Source organism: Bombus vosnesenskii, unplaced genomic scaffold, assembly GCF_011952255.1.
Source record: "Bombus vosnesenskii isolate JDL3184/JDL3185 unplaced genomic scaffold, Bvos_JDL3184-5_v1.1 scf7180000016274, whole genome shotgun sequence".
Lineage (NCBI taxonomy): Eukaryota > Metazoa > Arthropoda > Insecta > Hymenoptera > Apidae > Bombus > Bombus vosnesenskii.
The window spans coordinates 3,396,676-3,419,050 of NW_022884343.1; the positions used below are offsets into that span (position 1 = coordinate 3,396,676).

The window sequence follows — 22,375 nt, forward strand, 5'->3', positions numbered from 1 at the left end:
CACTTTTATGGTATTACTTTGCGATTCTGCAATTTTCCCTGTTCCTTATCGGCCGATAGAGAGGAAGATCTTGAACGACGATGTCTCTTTTCTGTTTATCGATTTTGATCGACGAAGATGTCGATGGTCAATTGCCAGTCCATCGTCAGGATGACGAAGAGAAGCCGAGGATTAGTGTTGGTCGGCTCAGGTCGGACAGCTTTTCTGTTCCGAAAGGATCTGTGACCGCTGTGCTACTGACGAGTACCACCGACACCTAGCACTCTCGCACCACCTCCGTTGTACCTGCCCCCTCCACTCGCCCTCTTCCTCACCCTCAACCCTCGATTTTGTTTACAACGAGAGTCAGGCGACAGGGGTGGGGATTCTGGGCACACCGTCGCCTTTTCTGAGGAATTTATAGGATTTCTCGTTAGTTTTCCATGGTTCTTGACGTTTATGATTTTCGTGCTGGGTTATGGTTCCTATGGTATTTGTAAATGAGGGTTTTCATCATTGTCTAATTGCCCTGTTGTCTGTAACTTTGCCTGTTTCGTTTCACTATCATGAGAAATCTATAGAATTTGTAATTCTTGATTGTATTAATTTTTTATTGGTAGTTCTGCGATTAATCAGATTCCCGAATGACTGTGGTTTGCTAACGTCACTTATTATTCTTTGTTACTCTTATTATTTTGGGTTCTTCTACTCGTTGATTCGCGATTGCCAACTCGTGTGATAATTTCTAACCGATAGTTTCTATTGATATGATTTATTTATTTAAAAAATGATTTTCAGTCTACGTTATATGTGACAATATATCGAAACACAAATAAAAAAAGTTGTTAAGAAAACAGTAAAGATATATATATTGCATATAATAATAGAACCAACTAAATGATAAATCTAACTACACCCCATTCTACTGTATCAATGAAATGGTGGCCGTTTTTCATTCGATATTCAAATAATCGTCCATGGAACGTGGTATCAATGTTTCTCAAGCATCTGCAACCGTTTTACCTGGGGTGACACGGATCGCTGATCAGAGGGGTGCGTACATCGACATCGTCGTTCGCTTGCTCCACAAATTCACCCTCCTCCACGTTCCACCCCCCTTCCCTGCCCATCGTTCGGGACATTTTCGCGTTGTCAATTTTCTTTGGTTTCTTACAGAAAATGACGTTCACCTTTCGACAAAATAGTCTGTAAGTAAATAACAAATCTGTCAGTATAAATATAATTTCTAATGGCCCATTTAAACTATACGGACAATCTTCTTCTTTTTTTTTTTAATAATCAAAATTATTTTTTTTTTTTTTGTGTGTGTTAATAATCGTATAAGAGATAGTTTTCTTAACGAGGATATCGAGGAGGGTGCTAATATATGAATAATTAATTTAAAGTTAGTTGCAAAACGAAGATACTGTCCATGCAGCTTTAGCATCGATCGATGTCTCGGTTTTTCTATTAATAAATCTAGTTTATATCAATTCATGTGATACGAAGTATGGTTATTTTAGAGTAGCCTAAGAATCTCTCAAGTATTTTAGTATTTTCTGCTTTTCTTTCTTCTCTCCGTCCTCTTTATCTCTTTCTAGTGTCGATTCATGCTGGAGAAAGTTTAATATTTTATTTTCAAGCGAAATATAAGTTGAGGGGCTCCATGAAAAAATATAGAAATTCATAAAAAGGAAAAAAAGTCTTTAGAGCATGAAAAATGTACTACGAATCTCGAAAAATCTGGTATAGGTAAATAATACAATTTTTAATCCGAAAAAACCTATGGAATGACAGGTTTGTTCGACTGTTAAATCCTCTCGAATCTATGGCTTTTTTGTCTACCATAACTCTTCGCTAGCTATACTTATCTCACTGAAACGATCTAAGAGCGACGCACTTCTTTGGTATTCTAAAATTATATAGATATATTTGTTAAAACTTTTGTCAATAAGTTTTTATTTAAAACATAATTAATTATTTGTTTAATATTTTTGGAATTCAAAATTCTGTTTGACGATTTTTACATTTTTACAGAATAATTTTCTATTTACAGTTCTGTACAGTGTATCAAAAATGGTCTGATTAAATTTTTAAATTATCTGGGTTTATCGAAAACAAGATAAGAGATGTCGTGTGCCAAATAGTGTTAAAAGCTACTTGCTAATTCAAGATGCATTCAACAAGCGGTTGATCAGGTTAACCGCGTTATTGATGGATATTTGCGATGCACTTTACCCCCGCAAAATCGAGGCGCGGTTGCGCTTCCAGTTAAGTGGTCGAACGAGCTGGCAAATTTTACGCCACAAATATTTTATTTGCAAAATAATAAATACGTAATTAACATCCTCGTTCGCGTAGTCTCATCTTCGAGATAAAATTAACCGAATAATTACAGAGGGTGGGTTTATTACATTTAAGATTAAATTTGTTGGATTTAAAATATCTTTTTTGCAACAAATTCCGAGATCTATTTTAAAGATTCTGAGCCATACTAATTATAATTTGATCCATTTCAACCTCATTTTTGTAAATAAAGAAAATAGATAGTAAAAGGATAATATAGAAAATAACGAAGCGAATTTTTTGGATAATAATTATTTATTGTTAAATTTATAAAAAGAGGCTCGTGAAATCGAATTTTCTAAAAAAATATCAAATACGATATACCACCGTGCAGAAGACAGAAAATTTGGAATAAAATATTCCATTCGTATTTTATATCATTCTTAATTAATATCATATTAAAATTAATACAATATTTATCGAATTACGATGATCGTAAATCGACGAGGACCGTCTCTACTTTCGTATTAAACGAATTATTAATAAACTGTAATAACGTACATACATACGTACGTATATTATACCAAAGAAGGTTGTTTTTTCGCGTGAATTTAACCTCTCAACCATACTCTGTGTGTATGTCAAGTGGTTAGTCGTCGAAAACGTTCCGAAGTGCCTCCACTGTGAAATTCAAGCAGCTGAACGGGGAGGGTGGCATGCCGAGTGCCACTCTCGCCAGCATTTCCAATTGTTTACACGATATCATGATGCAACAAGCGGCATCGCGAATTCAACGCGTTGTCCAAGCACCAATCAACACTTCGATGTCCATTAAACACGAGACGAACGAATTAATTTACACCTTTCGAAATATCCGCTTGAAACTGCGTAGAAAACAAACAAACTACCGCTGTTGAAGAACAACAACAACAAAATTTTTTCCAACTCCCAGATTCATCTTTCGTTTTACGAAAATGTCGAATCGGTATTTTACAAAAGTACTAATTTTACAATTTTATCGTAATTGACGATAGTTTTCGTATATTTCGTAATTTCGTATAAAATAAATTTCGTCGATAGAAAATAAACTTTGTACTTTGCTCTCGTAGCGATGGTGCAACTATTTTTAGGTCTTCGTCAATTTTTTTTTTTTTTCTAAAAAATAAACAGGTTTATCGTTTGTAGGCTATTTTTCCGGGCGGAAAGCCGGGAAAAAAAACGCGAACACGGACGACGGTCAATGTTGGACTGCCGATAGAATTTCGGCGCGACTGCGCGAATCGACGGCGCACCTTTTCTATCTTTTTTTCGCGGACACGTCGCACGATTTTGAACGTTTTCAAAATATATATATATATATATATATATATATCTTTGCAAGATCTTAAAATAGTTGAGGAACTTGCTACAGGGAATCGAGAATGTCTGGAAACTTGTTTCGTTCGATGAATTTGTAGTTTTCTGGAGCATTCTTAATGGAATCATTTAGAGGAAATGTGCCAATTGGGGCGTGGAATTTTATGGTGTTTGATTTCAACGACGTGGCTTTGATTTACTCGTTCATGGAACCGAAAGGGTAAATTCGACGGCTTTCTTTCCATCTGACGAACTACTTTAAAAGTTACTATTTTCAAAGTTGAAAAATATATAATAAAAAAAATATATATATATAATAAAATATCAACAAAAAATAAAGATTGGGAATTGAAATTTATGATATTTACGACAGCTTGAATTGTAGAGTTGAGAAATAGATGGAAATGAAATAACGTATTAAAAATAATTGATTGTTTCGTTCAGAGAAAGGGAATGACAATTACAATTGAAATAAACTAACAATTGCGTGTACGATAAATTGGAAAAAAAAGCTTGAAGAATTGTTGAAAGATTCTTCTTGAGATGCCTTACCAGCAAAACTGTTTCTATTTGTCTCTCCATTTATGTGGTCATTCTCTGTTGCTGTTGCTGCTGCGGCTGTGACTGCGTTTCACGAAGCTGTTGCTGGTACAAGTCGATATCAAGCATGCGCCGTCATTGTGAATTCACGTCATTATCGTAATCCTAAGAAATCATATATACGAGCCTATAATTTCCAAACTATTTGCAATCTAATAACTTCATGCTAAATTTCAGCAAAAATATGTCATTTATCGTGAAGAGAATTAAATGTTTATTTCAATCAATATCCTGAATAAAAAAATTCTTCGATTTAATATCTAGAATATTTAATTAATAATAATTAATTCGACCATTTTATTGTCCCTTTATTCTTCTTTTTCTATTTCTTTCTATTTTTTAAAATGAATAATCAAAATACAAGTCCCTCGCAAATATGTAATTTACTATTTTCGTATCGATAGAACGATTCATATCTAATACATTGTGAAATATAATAAATAAAAATAGAATTCTAATTAACAGAATCGAAAATTCCAAATTTATATATTCCGTTCTTACAAATTCCAGTCCATTAAAGCTACGAGGCGCTGTAATAAGTTTCAAGGTGTTATAATAAGTTTGCCTGCTGCAGCGAGGCTCAAAATAAGGTTAGGTTCGGCGTGAAAAAGACACAGGTATAATAATGTATGCAAGATTTCATCTTGCATGCAGAGAGACGCAAGCGGCGTTGAGACGTTTTTTTAAACGGTGGAACGAATTTGCAACCTGTTTTTGAATTATTGAACAGGGGTGACGCAACGTCGGGACGCGCCATGAATTCATTATGGCATACGCAAAAGGCGGTCGACTTGTCTGATGGTTAAAATGCGAGAGAGGGACTCGTTCATGGCACACGACCGATGTGGGTGGGTGACACAATAACGATAATTATCACCTTAGTAATTAGCATTGTTACCATTCGTGGCCCGTGCACCGGATCTTCGGGTCAAAAATGTGGTACGTATTATTCCCACGCTTAAATCCATTCTGTTTGTCCCTCTGAGTGTATTTATTGCACGATAATACATTAGACATTAATAATATTTGAACAATGTTTATTATTGCATGAATTGTATTTTTTCTGATGTATTCTACAATATTACGTAATTTTATATGTATACAGCGAGGGGGTTAGGTTTTAACTAAAATCATTGGCACACAATTGTATTTGTTATATTAATTAATTACTATCGTCACGTTTAATAATATTTTTCTCGCCAATACTTCTGCTAGACCAAGAAAAATTTGATAACCATATTACAAACTTTCATTCTTTTAATTGTAGTTTTTATCTTATCCCATTCTTTTTTTAAACAATTCTGATGTTTGTGATGTGTTATTAAAAGAAGGAAATACTCTTCTGCATGCAGTGTTTCTGAAACATCCTGTTGAAACAGAGTGCCAATATCCTTCAAAAGTAAAAAGTTTCTTCTCAACTTACACAGATATAAAATTAAAACGAATCAAATGTAGAACAAATGTTCGAACGAACTGAAGTCTTGAAAAATTCTCAAAACATCTGTAATTTTGTTGTCATTATAAATAGTGGAAGTTTTGTATCTTAGCTTCGATATATTCCGTGAAATCTATGTTACTCGATGCTTTTGCGCGCATTATTACTGATAAGTTTGTTATCTCTATCGATGTATATATGTCCAAGTTTTCCTTGAGAAAATGAGTTAATATTAAAGTCTAATAATATAACGTAGTACCAGTTATCCAATTTCTCTTGATATTAAACCACTAAAGCAATAGCTAATTGAGGTAAGTTTACAATAAACAAAAATAAATATACAATATTCACTAAGAATCATTCATTAAAAGTAATAAAATATAATTTCCAGTGATAATGTATTTATCGCGAATTTTATACTATACTATATTCACGAAAATCATCGATATCATATTTTTATATTCTTTACGCTATAACTTTAACTTTTAAAGTCTCGAATCTTTCTCACAATAATTAAAATGCCATTATCCGTAAAGTACGTAATTTTTTACTATAGAATAATAACATGCTTGTACATTTCTGCCATTCTGCTGCTATCATATAAATAAAAGTTAAAAAAACAGAAAATTTACAAAGATATATCACACGCGCTGTAAATGAAAAACAAAGATGGTTTTAAGATAAGATTAAACACCCTATAATCAACGCAAGTATTTGAACATTCGCGCGCCCTTCGTGTTATAGCACCACGCTGCTCTATCTAGTAACTTTCCTTGCTCTCAAAGTATCTGTAAACTTCACATCCAAAAATTTCCACAAAATTTCCAAATAATCTTCCATTTCTCTACAAATTTTACAAACCAAAATCATTTAAAAAATCTCGTGCAAACTTCTCAATCAAAATATCAAACATTCTGGTGTGTAATTTAGTGGATCGATTTCTGCAACGTGATACATGGCGCCATCTCGTCAACGAGAACTTTGTTGCATCGTTGCATGTTCCATGGCAGTAGGCGACCCTGTGTTTTGTCAGGTAGATAGGTTGCTCGTTCCTTCTTCGAACCTGAATTTCAATTCGAAAACCCGTCAAATAAGAGGAAGTACGATGTATACAATATACAGCGGACAACGAAACTCGTGTCGATCTTTTCGTTTAAGAATCGTCTCGGTCCAAGTGGGAAAAATCGCGCGCATGTTTTAGGTTAAACCGTACGGAGTCGGTCGAGTACATAACAATGCGCTGCGTGAGAAATTCATACGGTGAAAGTCTGTTGGACGTCGTGCAATCGGAATTCCGACGAAGCGAACGTTGTCGCGGGCTCTTCGCCGCTTTCTGACCGCCTTCCTCTTTGATCGTGCGTGCATCTCATCGTGTGCGTTTCGTTCGCGGTGCAACAACAGTCTGGTAGGGGGCAAGAGAGGGAGAGAGACAGCGAGAAACAGAGACGGAGAAAAATGCCGAGGATGCTCGAGTGGCGATGATTCCGCTCAAATTTCGCCGCTGTCCAATTTCATATAGGATTTCCCCGCATTGCACATGCAACGAGTGACGGTAAACAGATTCACGTTCCGACGAACATACGCGCTCGCGGAATGGAAATCTAACTGCTCTCCAAACTGTTTTCCTCCATCGAAAGGTAATCGATGTTTTTACCCCCTCAGGACCATATCTACTTATCTCATTTTTCTCTTTTCTTATCTTTGAGAATCTAACATGTTTCTACTTTAATCGCGCTTAAGCTCTTTCTTTTTTAATTTGTTGTAGTTCGCATTTTCTTTAAACGCATTCTTCCTTCTTATTTTTATTTTCAAATTAATTACATGAGCTCTTTTGTGTACATTTACTAATATTATTAATGAAATGTTATAAGTTATTCTTTTTAAAAAGATTTGTATAATGATAATAAATTTGGTAATGAAGTAATTAATATTCTACAAGTACCAGCTGATTGTCCTATTTAATATAAGATTGCAATAAAAATTTATAACATATAAATTAGTAAATAATTTTGCAAGAGGGTCCTAGTGTTTTTATTTCTGACCTATCATAGCCTTGAATTATTTTTAAAAATAGTTTAGAAAGGCAGAGAATATACATCTTGCGTGATTGAGATTCTTTCCTATCCTGCATGAAAGCTCACCATCGTAAAAGTACTAATCTGGTACGTCTGGTGTGATCTACTATTTATGCCAGGCTTTTTTGTACGCACGAAGCAATGCACGGCATGGCATGTGCCAACAACTCTTCTCCTTGTGACTAAACATTATCTCATTTCCTGTTCAAGGAGAGGCAAAAATGAATGATAAATAATATATTTGTATCATTCTATATACCTACGTAAGCCTCTGTTACTAATTGTCTACTGTGTATGCATTGTGTGGAAATAAAAATAAACCAACTTAACATTATTGAGTAATTGTTTTTCTCCTACCACTGAATTGATCCTTGTATTAATATTGTAATTTATGAATAAATAAATCATTTCCTTGTACTATGTTTCTTTCCTTTATTTTTTATGTGCCAATTATGGTAATTATATTCGGTTTCATGTTCAAGTTTATTTATTCTTTGTATATTGACATAAACAAACACTATAATCCATTTATTCCTTTCAGGGTACTAGAATAATTGAACATGGCAGATGATGAGGGTACAGAATGGCTGCAAGAATTGTTGCACGATGTTCAACTTTCACAGTTTTTCACCAGAATAAGAGATGACCTACAAGTCACTCGACTACACCACTTTGACCATGTACAACCGGAAGATCTTGAACAGATAGGATTAGGAAAGCCAGGTATTAGAAGATTACTAGAAGCAGTGAAGAAAAAGAGAACTACGCAATGGAAGAAAAGCTTGATGACCAAGATCAGGCCTGGGAGTAGCACAAAAAGCAATAAAAGATCTTCTCAACCAGTTGAAGGTTCCTCAGTGCTAACATGTCTCATTCAAGATAAAGATGTGACACTGTCTGATAAACTGGGTGATGGTAGTTTTGGTGTAGTGAGACGTGGACAATGGACTTCTCCTTCTGGTAGGATATTACCAGTTGCTGTAAAAGTTCTGAAGGCAGATGCTCTGACTCAGCCAAATGTTATTGAAGATTTTGTGGCAGAAGTTCAAGCAATGCACACATTGGATCATCACAATCTCATTAGGTACATATCTTTGAAAATAGACTGTGGATTCTTATGTAGATTAATGTTTTTATAAACATAATTAAAAATTAGAACCTAGACGAAGATTTGTCTATAATGAGTGCTATACTTGGAATATTTTATATATTAAATTTGAGGTGTAGGACGTGTCGAGTGTTATTTAAGTACTCCGGTGTTTAACTTCAACAATGTTTATTTCAATGTCGAGTGCGCGTCGTTTTAGATCGTAACGTGACGCACGTCGAGCTCAGACGATGTCGATACAGAATTGATACAAACTCGGTACAGACTCGCTACGAACTAACCGTGACTATCTGTCTGACTGACTAACCGTGCGACTACCAGCAACTGCCGTGAACTCCCATGAAATGCCATCAACGACTATGAACGACTATCCCGAGTTTTTCCTCGTTTCCCTTTTTATAGGGTGCCGAGGACCTCGAAAGAGAGAGTTTCCTTCCGAGGTGGGGATGGAAAAACCCGTAGACAATAAAACAATAAATTTTCTCTTCGAAGGCCCATGGGTTTTTTAGTAAGTCCCAGGATTTATTCTTTTACGACGTCCTGTCCTCGGACGCCGTTTCGCGGGCCATCTGATCAACACATGTGCTTCAACCCTAGAACTTTCTTTGTGGCCATAGGCCGCTACAAATGTTTAATAAATACATAAAAATTCAGTCTACCAATAAAGTAAATTAATTTGACAACATTAATTAAATAAATACATTTTTTTCCAGATTATATGGAGTAGTGTTATCACAACCGATGATGATGGTGACAGAACTAGCCCCTCTGGGAGCCCTGCTCGATTATCTGCGAAAACAGTGCAGTCAAATTTCAGTATTAACGTTGTGTAACTACGCTTTGCAAGTGGTCACGGGTATGGCATACTTAGAAGCGAAACGTTTTCTGCACCGCGACTTAGCTTGTAGGAACGTTCTTCTAAGTTCAGTGGACAAGGTGAAGATCGGTGATTTCGGCCTAATGCGAGCACTGCCGCAACAAGAAGACTGTTATGTAATGACTGAACATAAAAAAGTGCCGTTTCCTTGGTGTGCTCCAGAATCTTTAAAAGCGCGTAAATTCAGTCACGCGTCAGATGTGTGGATGTTTGGTGTGACATTGTGGGAAATGTTAACGTTTGGTGAAGAGCCGTGGATAGGTTTAAAAGGATCGGAGATTCTTCGAAAAATAGACAAGGATGGTGAACGATTACACGAACCAGAAGCAACACCACCAGATATGTACCAATTAATGCTCCGTTGCTGGGCTCGGGAGCCTTCAGAACGACCAACCTTCGCTTCTCTAAAATCTTCTCTCACGGGAATGGTCCCAACTGTGATGAAAGCGATCAGTCACTTCACGATGGCTGGCAAAATGACCATAGAGCAGGGTGATCAGATAGTCATTCTAGACGGACGGCCGGAGAATTATTGGTGGAAAGGTCAGAACCAGCGAAGTTTCCAAATTGGGCTTTTTCCTCGTTGTTTCGTCGATCCTATGAGACGAAAACAGCGTGAGGACATCAGCAAGCCGTTGGAGAATTCTTTTATCCATACTGGTCATGGTGCACCTTTTGGTAAAAGTTGGGGTAGTCCTATTTACATCGACGACGTGTATCTTCGAAATCCTATGGAGCCACCTGACGTCGTTGGAGTAACTGTTCCTCCAGATAGTCTCGTGAAGGATAAATACTGCGGTACACCAAGATCGCGAAAACAGTTTAATTATACAAAATTACAGAATGATATCGGAGCTAGTCCTGTGAAAACGTTGAACGCCTCTGTTCCTAGTGGCAGTCAGGAGGGCAGTTTGATAGATCTGTCCCCGGAGGAGATGGTGAATACGAGTGAGGCGCAATCGGACACTGCCTGTCGACGAGTCGTCAATATCCTTGACGAGCCTATTGACGATTTGGAACGGCAACAGCAGACGAGTTGGCAGGACGAGGATCCTCGAACTTATGCCAACTTCCCTGGCAACGTCGACCCGGCTTATTCGGATCCGTTCGATACTTCCTCGGTATTCATGAAGCTGCCTCATTCGAGATATTACAGTCACGTTCCCTCCGACATGAGTAGCAGGTATTTCAAGACACAAACGTATGGAAACGTACAAAATCAGGACGTTGGCGGTAGCAGCCAGGAGAGTACAAATTATTTCACACCAGAGTCCGGCTCGGATGTGAACCATTATTCCCTTAATCTGAGCAAGGAGAGTAGAAATGATAGTATCAATTTGAACGTGAACGTGGACACAGAGGAAAATAATGCATATAGTCAGAATCACTATAGTGAGATCGATAAGCCTAGTCCACCTATGGCAAATTGGTCTAATTGGCCCGAAGATATGCAAAGTGAAGCGCAGACATACGTGAATGTCTCTAGTCGGAACTTGCAGACCTCCGACGCACCTCCTCCCCCACCTGTGGCTCCCAACGAGAGTCCTCCGAAACCAAAATCGAATCACGACTTGGCCCAAAGTTTAAATGAGCTAACAATTAATTCTTGCAACGTTTCTCCTAAAAAATTGGACCCTACTTTCCTAGCTGAGCTGGAGAAGCATTTAGGTGAAAAGGAGGCGAGCAAGAACATGATCACCAGCCAACAGAATCCAGATTCGTCTGATCCGTATGCGTCTGTTAATAAATTACAAGATAGTACAATTCCAGCATTAAGGCCTCCACCTCAGACTATCAAACGTAAGTCTCCTCAGATGGACTATAGAAGCACCAATCTACCTAGCAAGGTTCAGAATTCGTGGCCGTCGAAGAGTACGAACATACAGCAGCCTCCCAGGTCGCAGCCTGAACAACGCTTAGAAACGGCAACAGAACAGATGGTGGGTCAAATCTGGCAGCAGTCTCAAGCTCAGCAGCATAGTGCCTATGGTACTGCTCAGGGTAACCTGAATCTGTTGCAAATAGCTCCTAGCAATGTGTCCAAGCCAACCTTTAACCACGCACAGAACTCGCTACCGACGGCAAACCAGGCTAGCCACTTTCCAAATCCCACATTACCAACTGGTAGTCATGGGATAACGCAGATTCAAAATGATCTTCACCAAGCACACTCCAGTAACGTTTCAAAGCCTCCAAATGTGGTGTTTTCGGAACAAGTGTACGCGGAGTTGAAACAGACTGTACCAAACCTAGACCAACTGTCTCAAAACGAGTTTAACACGCTATATAACAAGACAGTGCAGCAGAATATTCTAAGGAATTATTATGCAGCTAGTACGTCGGGTGCAGGTGATTCAGCCAGCAATCTAAGTCATAGTCACTACTTGGAGGGAGCTGCAGCCAGCTCCCAGGCTCGTTCTGGTCAGTCTACGAGGAATATTTTTGGTCAAGGTCATCCCTGTGACTTTAGTCCTCACCTGAAGCAGCCTCCGGTATACAATCCTCCGCCTCCAGCAACGTGGAGTCCCATGAAATCGGTTCAAAACGATCTTGGACAAGGCCAGACTGCAATGAAGTCCAATTTAGCTAGCAATTTGGCTAACAGTCCCAATCTACTCCAGCTCACGCACACTAACCAGCCTCAAGAGGGCGCCATGACGCTGCAAGCATCCTCGACGAGATGTCTGCCTCCTCAGATGACAGAGACGGTCGTTAATACTCAATTAGCCCCCTCCACGTCCGCGTACCCCTCTGGTGTCAGCCCCCCATTGACCGCGGCCTCTCAACAGCTGGTCATGTCCCTCAACGATGAATTTCGAGCGAACAAAGTAATGAAGGTGCAGAGAGAGGCAGCTGACGCATCACAACAGGAAATACTCACCGCGCTACAGGCAACTGGCTGGGACACTAATCAAGCGGCCAAACAGATCCTGAAAGACAGGCAGGCGAAGATCGAGTCCCTTTTTAGGTAAGTTTGAAATTAATTTGAATTATTGCTTAGATAGTTTTGCGAATTTGGGGAAGTGAATGGGAAGAGAACTTCGAGAGATGCGGATTTAACGGATTTTTTCGAATCTGTACAATTTTTATTATTTTCTGACTTGGGTTAGGTTTGGATTAAATTTTAACCCCTTGCCATACTGTTACGAGTCTGAGTCGTGATGAGAATTTTGAGCCAAATCTGAATAGGCCGCGAGTCTAATTTCGTGTTAAACGTGAATATCACGAGTCTCACTCGGGTCAAGTATGAATGTATCGAATGGTATCTTTTTCTTAAACGCGGCCGCGACTATCAACGTACTCAGTCGCACGATCTCATGTTTCAAGTTCCGACGCTCTGTGTCCGTCGCTTCGGCTCTTTCCCTGACCATTCGCGCGCAACGTTTGGATTTCCGATTCTTCCGAGTTAAATGGTATGGCAAGGAGTTAATTAGACGTGGGTCAATTTTAAATTAAATTTGGGTTAAGTTAGTACAATTTTTATTATCTTTCGGATTCTGGAATTGGTATTAGCAAAATTGCAATATTTTATCTGTCGTTTCCCTTTCTTTAACTCCTTGTTTCATGGTTTTCTCATGGATTTATGTATCGTGTTATTCCAAAGCAAGACATTGAAACATTATACGTAGTTTGTGGTCAGCAGTCTTAGTGTCTTGTAGGTTGAAGGCAGACTCAGCGTGTTTTCTTTTTTAATTGCTCTTGGATACAAGAGTAGATTCTATTCCTTGAATGTCATCCATAATCCACTTTATACATGTGATTCCTTATTATATTTAATTCGTATAAATTAAAGATTATATGTATTTCTTTAATAGAGTTATTTACATAATTTCCGGTATTCTGTATATTCAAACAGATCGTAACGTTTCGAAAAGAAAGGTTAGGATTTCTGCACGTCTAACTTTTCTCTGAGAAAGTACTGTTTAATATTCCTTTCACTTTTTAACCAATTATCACGTTGATGTCAATATCTTTCGACTATATATTCCAACTACATATAAAAGATACTTTCGATTTTTGTTCGATCGTAGAATTAGTGAAATTTTATCGAAGATATAAGAAATGCTTTGATCGCTATCTACTTGTAGATCTCCCGAAATTTCTCCAAATAAATATCCACAGAAAGTTCTTGATCGTATAAGTTTCACGATTAAACTACGCTGTAGACCAAAAGTTTGAAATCATTGTGTGTTTTAGAAATTACACATTTATGTATTATAAAAGTACTACGTTTGTGAATTTAGTGCAGCCATAATTGAAAAACCGGCTGCAACCGGGTGATTCTAGGCGAAAAAAGAAGTCGAAAATATAGAATAACAATTTTTCGTTCGAGGCTTTGTTTTCGAGAAAGACGACTTTGAATTTTCGCTCGGTACGCGCGCACTTTATCGCGTCTCGTTATAACGGATCTCGCTGTAGATCGTTGTCTCGATGGAAAAATTAAAAAAAGTTTTTATTCTATACTTTCGACTGTGTAATATAATATACAGGGTGGTTGATAACTGGTGGTACAAGCGGAAAGGGGGCGATTCTACGCGAAAAAAGAAGTGAGATCCGTTATAACGAGACGCGATAAAGTGCACGCGTACCGAGCGAAAATTCAACGTCGATTTTCTCGAAAACAAAGCCTCGAACGAAAAATTGTTATTCTATATTTTCGACTTCTTTTTTCGCCTGGAATCGCCCCCTTTTCGCTTGTACCACCAGTTACCAACCACCCTGTATCATACTATTTCAGTTAATCCATTAAGGACCACTCAGTGACACAAAATAAATATAACTTATGTCAATTTCATAAAGAAGATTACCGTGGGCAAGGAAATCCTTTATCATTGTGCTGTAAAACCTTCGGATTTCTTCTCATAGCCATAATGCTAATAAGTTCAATTACATAAATTAATCAAAAACCCCTCTTTGGATAAAATTTGTATGTTAATGGATCAACGATCTTTCAGTAACCTATTGGGACAAAATATCATGGGTTTTCAAATTGTGCAATGAAGCTGAACGTTCGGAAAATGACGCGATCAATTATTGTAATTTCAGATTGGGCTTGGCAGATCGACAACAGTGCGAGGGTGCTCTGAAGCAGACTGAATACGATGTAGATTTAGCGGCTTCCCTTTTGTTAGATCAGGTCAAATGAAGCCAGATATTAAGAGCGCGCTCTTATTGAAGATATTGTAAAGTAACTATAGCAGTAAATATAGGTATATGTATTTATAAAAGATAGCCATACATTGCGTAAAACGAGGCTACGGGCTCCGAGTATAATTAATTGTCTCCTGAAAAAGACATCATCTTAAGACTATGATACCGCGTCTCATAAACGTAAAGCCACCCTAATATTCCAAATTCTATAAATTCACATTTTGTAATATTAAACTGTTTACTATCTTTATTACTCCTTTTTATTATTAATTCGTACCCTTTGTATTATTTAATAGAGAAAAATACAATTTTCTAGCGGAATCTTACTTTCAAAATTATTTTTATGAAAATATGAATTTGTAGAAATATTATATATGAACCAGAAATAATATGAACATCTTCGGGCTGGTTTTATAGTTATGAGATAGATAGGATATTTAAAATTTTTCGAGGCTCTATGAAAGATTATAAAATAATTTCCGTGAAGGGAATGAGTATTGATATTTTTCTACTTCTTTTCTCTTTTATTTTCACTCCCCTCTTATTTTACAATTTGGTAAAAATGAAAAGGAGCACAAGTTGCATTCCAGAAATTAGAAAAGAAATAAAGAAAAATTGCGTGAGCTACCGTAGCGAATCGTGTCTCCGAAAGTAGAAAATAAAATTGTTACTGTTGGGCCAGCGTGTAACTGCAACATCCACGCAGAATGCTTTACGACAAGAAGGATGGCTGGGGATGAAAGTAAGTTTCTTTCCTTCTGCTTCTTCTTTTTTTTTTTTTTTTTTTTTTCTTTTGAGAATGTTCGAGTCACATAGTTTTTAGGATATGTGCTTCTTATCAAACAGAAAGTATATATACCATTTATATATTGTTTATTTTATTCTGCAAAAGTATCGTTCAACAGTGATTTTTTAAATGAGTAATTTTCGCAAAGAAGGGAAATTTCATTAATTTTTGAAGTATTATATAAATCGATACTCTTTATGTTAGAATACTCAAGATTCTTTTTATGTAAACGTATTCATTGTTTGTATAAAAAAGGTTCACTGAATTTATGGACATGTTATTCATTTATGGTGTAATTTTCATGCCATGAAAGTATTCTTCCATATTTTGAATAAATAAAGTATTCTAATAAATCCTGTATTTTTAAGAGGATTTAATTAGTGAAGCTAGTAAAAAGATTTGTATCTTGATTCATAAAGAGAGTCTTCCTAAGATCGTGAATGTTTATGCATTTATAGAAAATTGAAAAACTCACACGCTGTATCTGATATGAAAAAATATAGAGAATATCAAAAGTGAGTTAGATATTCGTTACAGCAGTTAAAGTATTAACTGAAACAAAGAAAAAATAATTTTAGAAAGCTGCAATCTAAATTAAGATATTTTTAAACCAATCTGCACTTCTCTCAAAGCACTAGAAACATAGAATGTTTCTTCAATTTTTATACTAACTGATAATTACAAATTAAACTAAATTGAATTTAGACAAGATCTATCAAAGTAAAGAAAATTATTTGCACGAACAATTGGAATTTAAATATTTACCTATGTAATTTGCATAAACATTCCTTAAAGAACAAACAAAAACCATCTCCCTATATTTGCACCATAAATGAATAAAGTGGTCATAAGAATTAAACGGTTACTATATTCGACCATTTCAGTTGGAATCTGAAGCTCTTCTCATCGACAAATGTTTGTGCGCAAATAGATTTACGTGACCGCAAGTAAATCTCAGAGAAAAGCCATGTGTGTTCCATATAAGCTCTGTCAATTCCGTGAAAAAAATGGGAACTCTTCTTATGCTGTTTCATGAATAGTTATGACAGTATCACTGTGAAAGTGCTTGTAAGCGCCTGACTTTTTATAATCGAATTCCACGAGGAAATCGCAGAGAAATTGCAATTGACGGTGTCATCGATGACTAGACGAGAAAAATTCATTTGTCGCAATAACGATTAAATCATTCTGTTAGAAAAGAAGAATTTTAGCTTGGTAATTCTTGCACAATAATTTCATTTAAAATAATTTCACGAATTGTACTTTGGTTTCTGTCGTTCAAACATGGCATAATTCCCTTCTTGTACCATAATTTATTAACTGGTTCGTTTGGTTCGCCAATTAAACAACCACAAGTTTTTGTAGATTTGCATTGCAAGAAAATTGTATAAATAAGAATCAATTCTAAGATAAATTTAAACATGGACGCTTATCTGTACATTTCAATTTACGAAGTTAACGAATGTGATCTCCTGAGAATGGCCCAGTCGTGATCTTTGTACGTGAAACACGATATACGGATTAAAACGTGGCAAACTCTAAAATTAAGTAAAATGAAGTTGACGCCCTCGCGGCGCTAGTGTCGCTCCACTAATCGTCATCGTGTTAAAATTATTTTATACGTTTGAACAAATGAAGATTCTACTGTATAACAAGTTTTAAGAGTTTAGCAAGGACCAATTATCATTGCAAAGAGCTTCGGGTCCAACTGACCAAAACCAGAAGCACATAGAGAATTCCTGAGGGGCACAATTCTGTGCAATCAACGTGCTGTCAATTCGAATTGCATGATCGACACACAAAGCCAGCTTAGCTGCCAGTTGAAGCAAAAACTGTCTCCGATCTGGCATAGTTCTAGCCTTAAACGTACACACATGGTTGTCGAGTAAAAGCAATGCAATCGTGGCTGACGAAAGCGTTCGAGTCCGATAGAAATACAGTGACTCACGAAAGTGTTTGCATACCTATCGTAGAAAACTTTGATATATATATATTATATATGCTATACAGGGGGTGCGACGGTTAGGTTGGGTTTAGGTTGAGGTTAGGTAATCATAGTAGAATCGGGCAAGGGGTCATTCTAGGGGGTGAAAAAAATAAGGAAAAATCTCGGGATAACATTTTTTCATCTTTCTTTTTCGAGAGAATCGAGTTTGACAATTTGGTAAGTAGATTTAATTCCGGTCTGAACAAGGATAAATAATCGACATTTATCGGGCTTTAAATTGCATTTGAAAATAAGACAGAAACGAAGAATACAATTGTTCTCATAGGAAGCTGCATTTCCGAGAAAAATAAATTAGAAAATGTGTCAGGCGTGCTCGCGTACACGCCAGACCAATTCGTTTTCAAGTAAACGTATTCAAACATTGTTTTTTCGGAAACGAGGCATCCCATGAAAAAATTGCATTCTATATTTTCGACTTATTTTTTCATGTAGAATCACCCCCTGCTCGATTGTACTATGTTTGCGTCTCACCCTGAATAATTTTGAAATTTTATTAGCATTATAATGAGAAATCGTGGTTATGTTGGTCAAGTTCGTGATGATTTTGAAACCAATTTCCTGTCTCGTTACGATGCTAATGAAATTTCAAAATCTTTCATATATGACACATAATGTGTACATAATATATATAGCAAGATTTCTACGTGTGATGGAATATTTTGATGAGCTACTGTAAATGTACATGTGTATAAAAACGATTTGATACTGCATACAGGGGGGAAAGAGATTGCCAAGTAGCGAGAAGTGTTGAATTTTCGTAACTGTGATATGCATTACTAAAGGCTCTAGCGTTCAGAAATAGAAAGAAAATGAGAGAGAACGAGAAAGATTTGTTGTCCTTATTTAGAATTAGCGATATACCGACTAGGTTATACTCGTCAAATACGAGAAGTGTACATAGCCATTTCTAGCGACTGAGTTAATATTATACGATTCCTTTTTCCCTTTTTCTTCTTTTTCTGGCCAATGCGAGGTCAATTAGTTCAAAAGACGTTCGAGTGTAATTGGGACGTGTGCTTGATCGTTTCTCCTAACTTTCACTACCGCTGTATTCTTCTGTGCAGAAAGGAGTTACATATTTGGTAGCTTCTTTTCATATTGGTCTTTGTATTAAATTTTCAATAAATCGAAACTGGTTATCGATTACTGGTCAAATAAGTTTTTAAGAATAACAGATTTCTTTTGTTTAAAATTACAATTTGATCGAACTTGATGCTAGATTTAATATTCTTCGATTTACTTTAGATTTAATAGAAATTCGAAAGAGTTGTTCGTTCCAATTTCGTGTTAAAGGGTTTTATCAAGAATTTTTAATCGCCGAAAATGTTAAAATAGGGTCTATCCCTAATCTAAAGTGTATAATTTAAGAAACTATTATACATTTATGAAAATTCCTTTCTGTACAGAAACAAATTGTACAATGAAAACGGGAAACACTGTGATTGTCATAGGACAAAAGCCAGCAAATCCCTATTTTCCAAATTTAACCTAAAAAGTCATTATTTTTCTAAGTCAACCCGTTTTTAACAAAATAGAAAAATAGTAAACGAGGAAACTATAAAAATAGGACACTGACAGAGTTTCCCATTTCCATTCCACGAACACATCTTACCTGATCGACTGACATCTCGATATAGTTCGATTATGGTGTGCACAGAGCGCGCGGGAAAATACAAAAGCGCGCGATTCCATTGCGATACCGAAAGTTCAGTCGAAATGAGATAACTCGTGTTTGAAAAATCATGCGAGATACGCTCTCTAATTAATTTGTTGAAATCCAATGTCCGACTCCTAACCTACTTTAATCCAATGTTTCCTAAAATGTACGCGGACGCTTGTGTGTGTCATGGCTGCCGTTATGGATCGAAAAAAATGTTCGATACATCGCCAATAAAACGTAAATGACCTGAGATCCAGGATTTCCTTCATTTACATGGTCAATATATCATGGTTAATTAATGTTAATGGATCACATAATTGAAGTTAGGGAAATATATACTACCTAACCTTAAACCTTCTGATGGGTTTTTAGGGTTTATAGGATTTCTATGGATTCATAGGATCTAAGTGATTCGTGGATGAGGAGATTTCTAACTAACGAGCCTTTAATCTAGAAAGTTATTGTTATATATTTTACCACTCTGACTATTATTGAACGTTGTTTGGGAAGTGTGTGGAAAAGTTTAAAAAAGTTTCAAAATTTAGAAATGTAAAATTTAATCGACTAATCGATAGATAAGTTTTCTTTCAAAAATTCTTCGCTGCCTACTGACTTAACCAGTCATGTTTCGAAAGACTCTCTCTCTCTCCTCTTCTCCTAACATGAATTCTTTTAGCAGACAGCGAAAAGCAAAGACCAGATCAAATTTCATAGATCGAATTTCATGCAACTAGTAGTGAATCAAATTGCCTCGCCTAAAACCCTGGCGCCACCTTGATGAAGCATTGTCCCTCTTATGACCAAATACTACGAAAAGATGATCAGGCAAGGAGTTAACTCAGAATTTATTCAAATTCATCTTAAGCTTGAAAGAACGCAATGAAACTTTCCAAACAACTCACCACTATAGTTGTTCAATATCAATGTTACTATAATGACTATCTAATATTTCTCACCGTCTTTAAGCTTGCCTAGATTTCTCCATAAATATCATCGGGCTACGCAGACATTTTAAACGCCACATACACACAATAATGGAGGAATCTTCCGAACGAATCTAACCTATGAAAGTACAGAGTTACGTCAGAATTTTGAGGATTTAAGACATAAATATTCAGAAATTCTGCTCTTCCCACTTAATCGTGACAGATTAATGTTTTAATAAAAAAAATCGTCCGAATGCTATCGATTTATGGACTTTTACGTTGAAACAGGAAGATGGCTGATCGAAAAAGGAACAAAGACGGAAGTTATCGGTGTTCGGTTGAACGCATCAAGGAAAGTAGAGGATGATTCCGGCTTTCTACCAGTTTCAGTTTTCGATAGACCGGAACCTGGTGAATGTTCGCGAGTTTGGGCGGAAAACAAGAGTATTTTGTTATGGACGCCATCATGGTACAGCTCTTCAGGGACGAATCAGTTTATTTTTATTTTTCTAAAGAAGAATTTTTACTTAAAGTTGTCCAGTTTTGTGTCTTTTTTATTGTTCGTCGATAGCAGTAACACATAGCCAATAAAATAAAGGGGCTTTATACAGTCAAGAGTACTTATTCAAAATAACGTCCATAGTAATTTTTGAAATCGTAATTGAATTTTTAAAACGAACTTAGATATATGCACCAATGTCCCTGAAGAGACAAAATGTATCAGCTGACCGACAAAAAGATCGAAGAAATCTATTTCCCTTGATTATTTATTTGTGATTATCGAAAGAACCTTCAGTTCGACTTTGTAATTCTAATTAATTTTTATCTAGTACCCACTAATGTTCATTTGTGATCATAGCGTTATTACGTTTTACAGCTGCCTTGTGATTGATTGAACCTTCGATTGTATTAAATGTATCGATTAATTATATTTTGTATACTGATTTTATCGTCACTTTCTTTATTTTCCTTGACCGTTTTCTCTTATTAACGCGTGTTATAGACTTTACAGGCATCGTTCGCAAAAATATCCACACTTTTAAATGCCTACGAGAACAGAAGTGCTCAAAATAAATTTTCAAAAATATTGAGAAAGAGAGTGAGATTGAAGTGCGATATTTTACGAAGATTACTTTGATGACGATGAATAATACATGAAACGATATTTGTGTATCGTATTACGGTGGCTTAAAAACCTAAAAATTATTGGTTACATTAAAAATCGTACGTGTCTTTAAATCTCTTTAAATCTCTTCACGTCATAATCACGAACAAACAGTATACATGCTCGCAAACAATGCCTACAACTCTATCGACGCCGCCATATTAATTTCCCGCCAAACCTAACCTAAATCGTGAGAACGAAGTACAACGAACTCAATAAAACTAGCTCAGATTATCTATAATTAGTCAAGCTTGATGAAATATTGTATTTTATTACGATAGTCTTACATGTTCAATTCTACGATCGTGTAATTACATAATTTCTCCTCAATCATGTTAATTCTACTTGAACGCCATGTTTTTCCTAGAATCATGCCGGTAGCACGATTTAATTGACCCGCCTGAGGTATCAAGCAACAGGTATCTGTTCACGTGTACTTCGTACGTGTAATTAAACCGCGTTGACGATCGTTTCTTGAAAAGGCTGATGAAAGTTTATTGCGTAATCATGTGGCACGCATGGGAAGTTTAAATTGCCGCTCAAAGAAATAACGAGCCACTGCAAGAACGTCGTCTCGATGGTTCTTTCGTTTGGATACGTTTCAGAAGCGACATTCAGTGAATGTAGCTTGTTGAAGTTTTGATTGATTTAAGGCTGTGCCTTTTTGGAAACTTTAATGGAAAAATTTACAAATATTCAAATAATTATTACATTAATTAATCACGAATGAATTATTCCATTAGTTTTTTCGTTATCATCAACTTCCATTTTGGGAATTGCATGAAAACGTCTTGAAATTTTCATAATCGTTTCATCTGCTCCTTGAGATAGATTATTCAAATTCTATGCAATTCATTCATAAAACAAAAGAAAAAAAGAATAATAGAGAAGAGCTTATTATATTGGAAGAAATCTTACGAAATATAACGCTTGCTTTAGTAAGGAAGACTATTAGAAAATGT

The 22,375-nt window shown here is 36.3% G+C and overlaps 1 protein-coding gene and 1 long non-coding RNA gene across 4 annotated transcripts; one reads left to right on the forward strand and one right to left on the reverse strand.

The window, feature by feature from the left end:
- Positions 1–9: 9 nt before the first annotated feature.
- On the reverse strand, positions 10–5,188 carry LOC117242482. 2 transcript variants are annotated; one of them, XR_004495265.1, is made up of 4 exons: positions 5,120–5,188; positions 4,174–4,348; positions 1,003–1,185; positions 10–388 (listed from the first exon to the last, which is right to left on the reverse strand). It is a non-coding gene; the product is annotated as an uncharacterized LOC117242482 (long non-coding RNA). The 2 variants fall into 2 exon arrangements; XR_004495266.1 differs by lacking the exon at positions 5,120–5,188 and adding an exon at positions 5,099–5,113.
- LOC117242475 (activated CDC42 kinase 1) lies at positions 4,745–14,944 on the forward strand. 2 transcript variants are annotated; one of them, XM_033509177.1, is made up of 5 exons: positions 4,745–4,838; positions 4,952–5,160; positions 8,273–8,815; positions 9,553–12,684; positions 14,763–14,944. In XM_033509177.1, the coding sequence occupies exons 3-5, from the start codon at positions 8,292–8,294 to the stop codon at positions 14,860–14,862; spliced, it is 3,756 nt and encodes a 1,251-aa protein (XP_033365068.1). In that variant the 5' UTR covers positions 4,745–4,838; positions 4,952–5,160; positions 8,273–8,291; the 3' UTR covers positions 14,863–14,944. The 2 variants fall into 2 exon arrangements, with proteins under 2 accessions (XP_033365068.1, XP_033365066.1); XM_033509175.1 differs by lacking the exons at positions 4,745–4,838; positions 4,952–5,160 and adding an exon at positions 6,577–7,293.
- The last annotated feature ends 7,431 nt before the right edge of the window (positions 14,945–22,375 follow it).

Excerpts from the sequence above, each read along its gene's own strand:
- LOC117242475 (XM_033509177.1), top strand. The coding sequence starts at position 8,292 with ATGGCAGATGATGAGGGTACAGAATGGCTGCAAGAATTGTTGCACGAT. Across the intron at positions 8,816-9,552 it reads GATCATCACAATCTCATTAG|ATTATATGGAGTAGTGTTAT; the intron begins GTACATATCTTT and ends ATTTTTTTCCAG. Across the intron at positions 12,685-14,762 it reads AAGATCGAGTCCCTTTTTAG|ATTGGGCTTGGCAGATCGAC; the intron begins GTAAGTTTGAAA and ends TTGTAATTTCAG.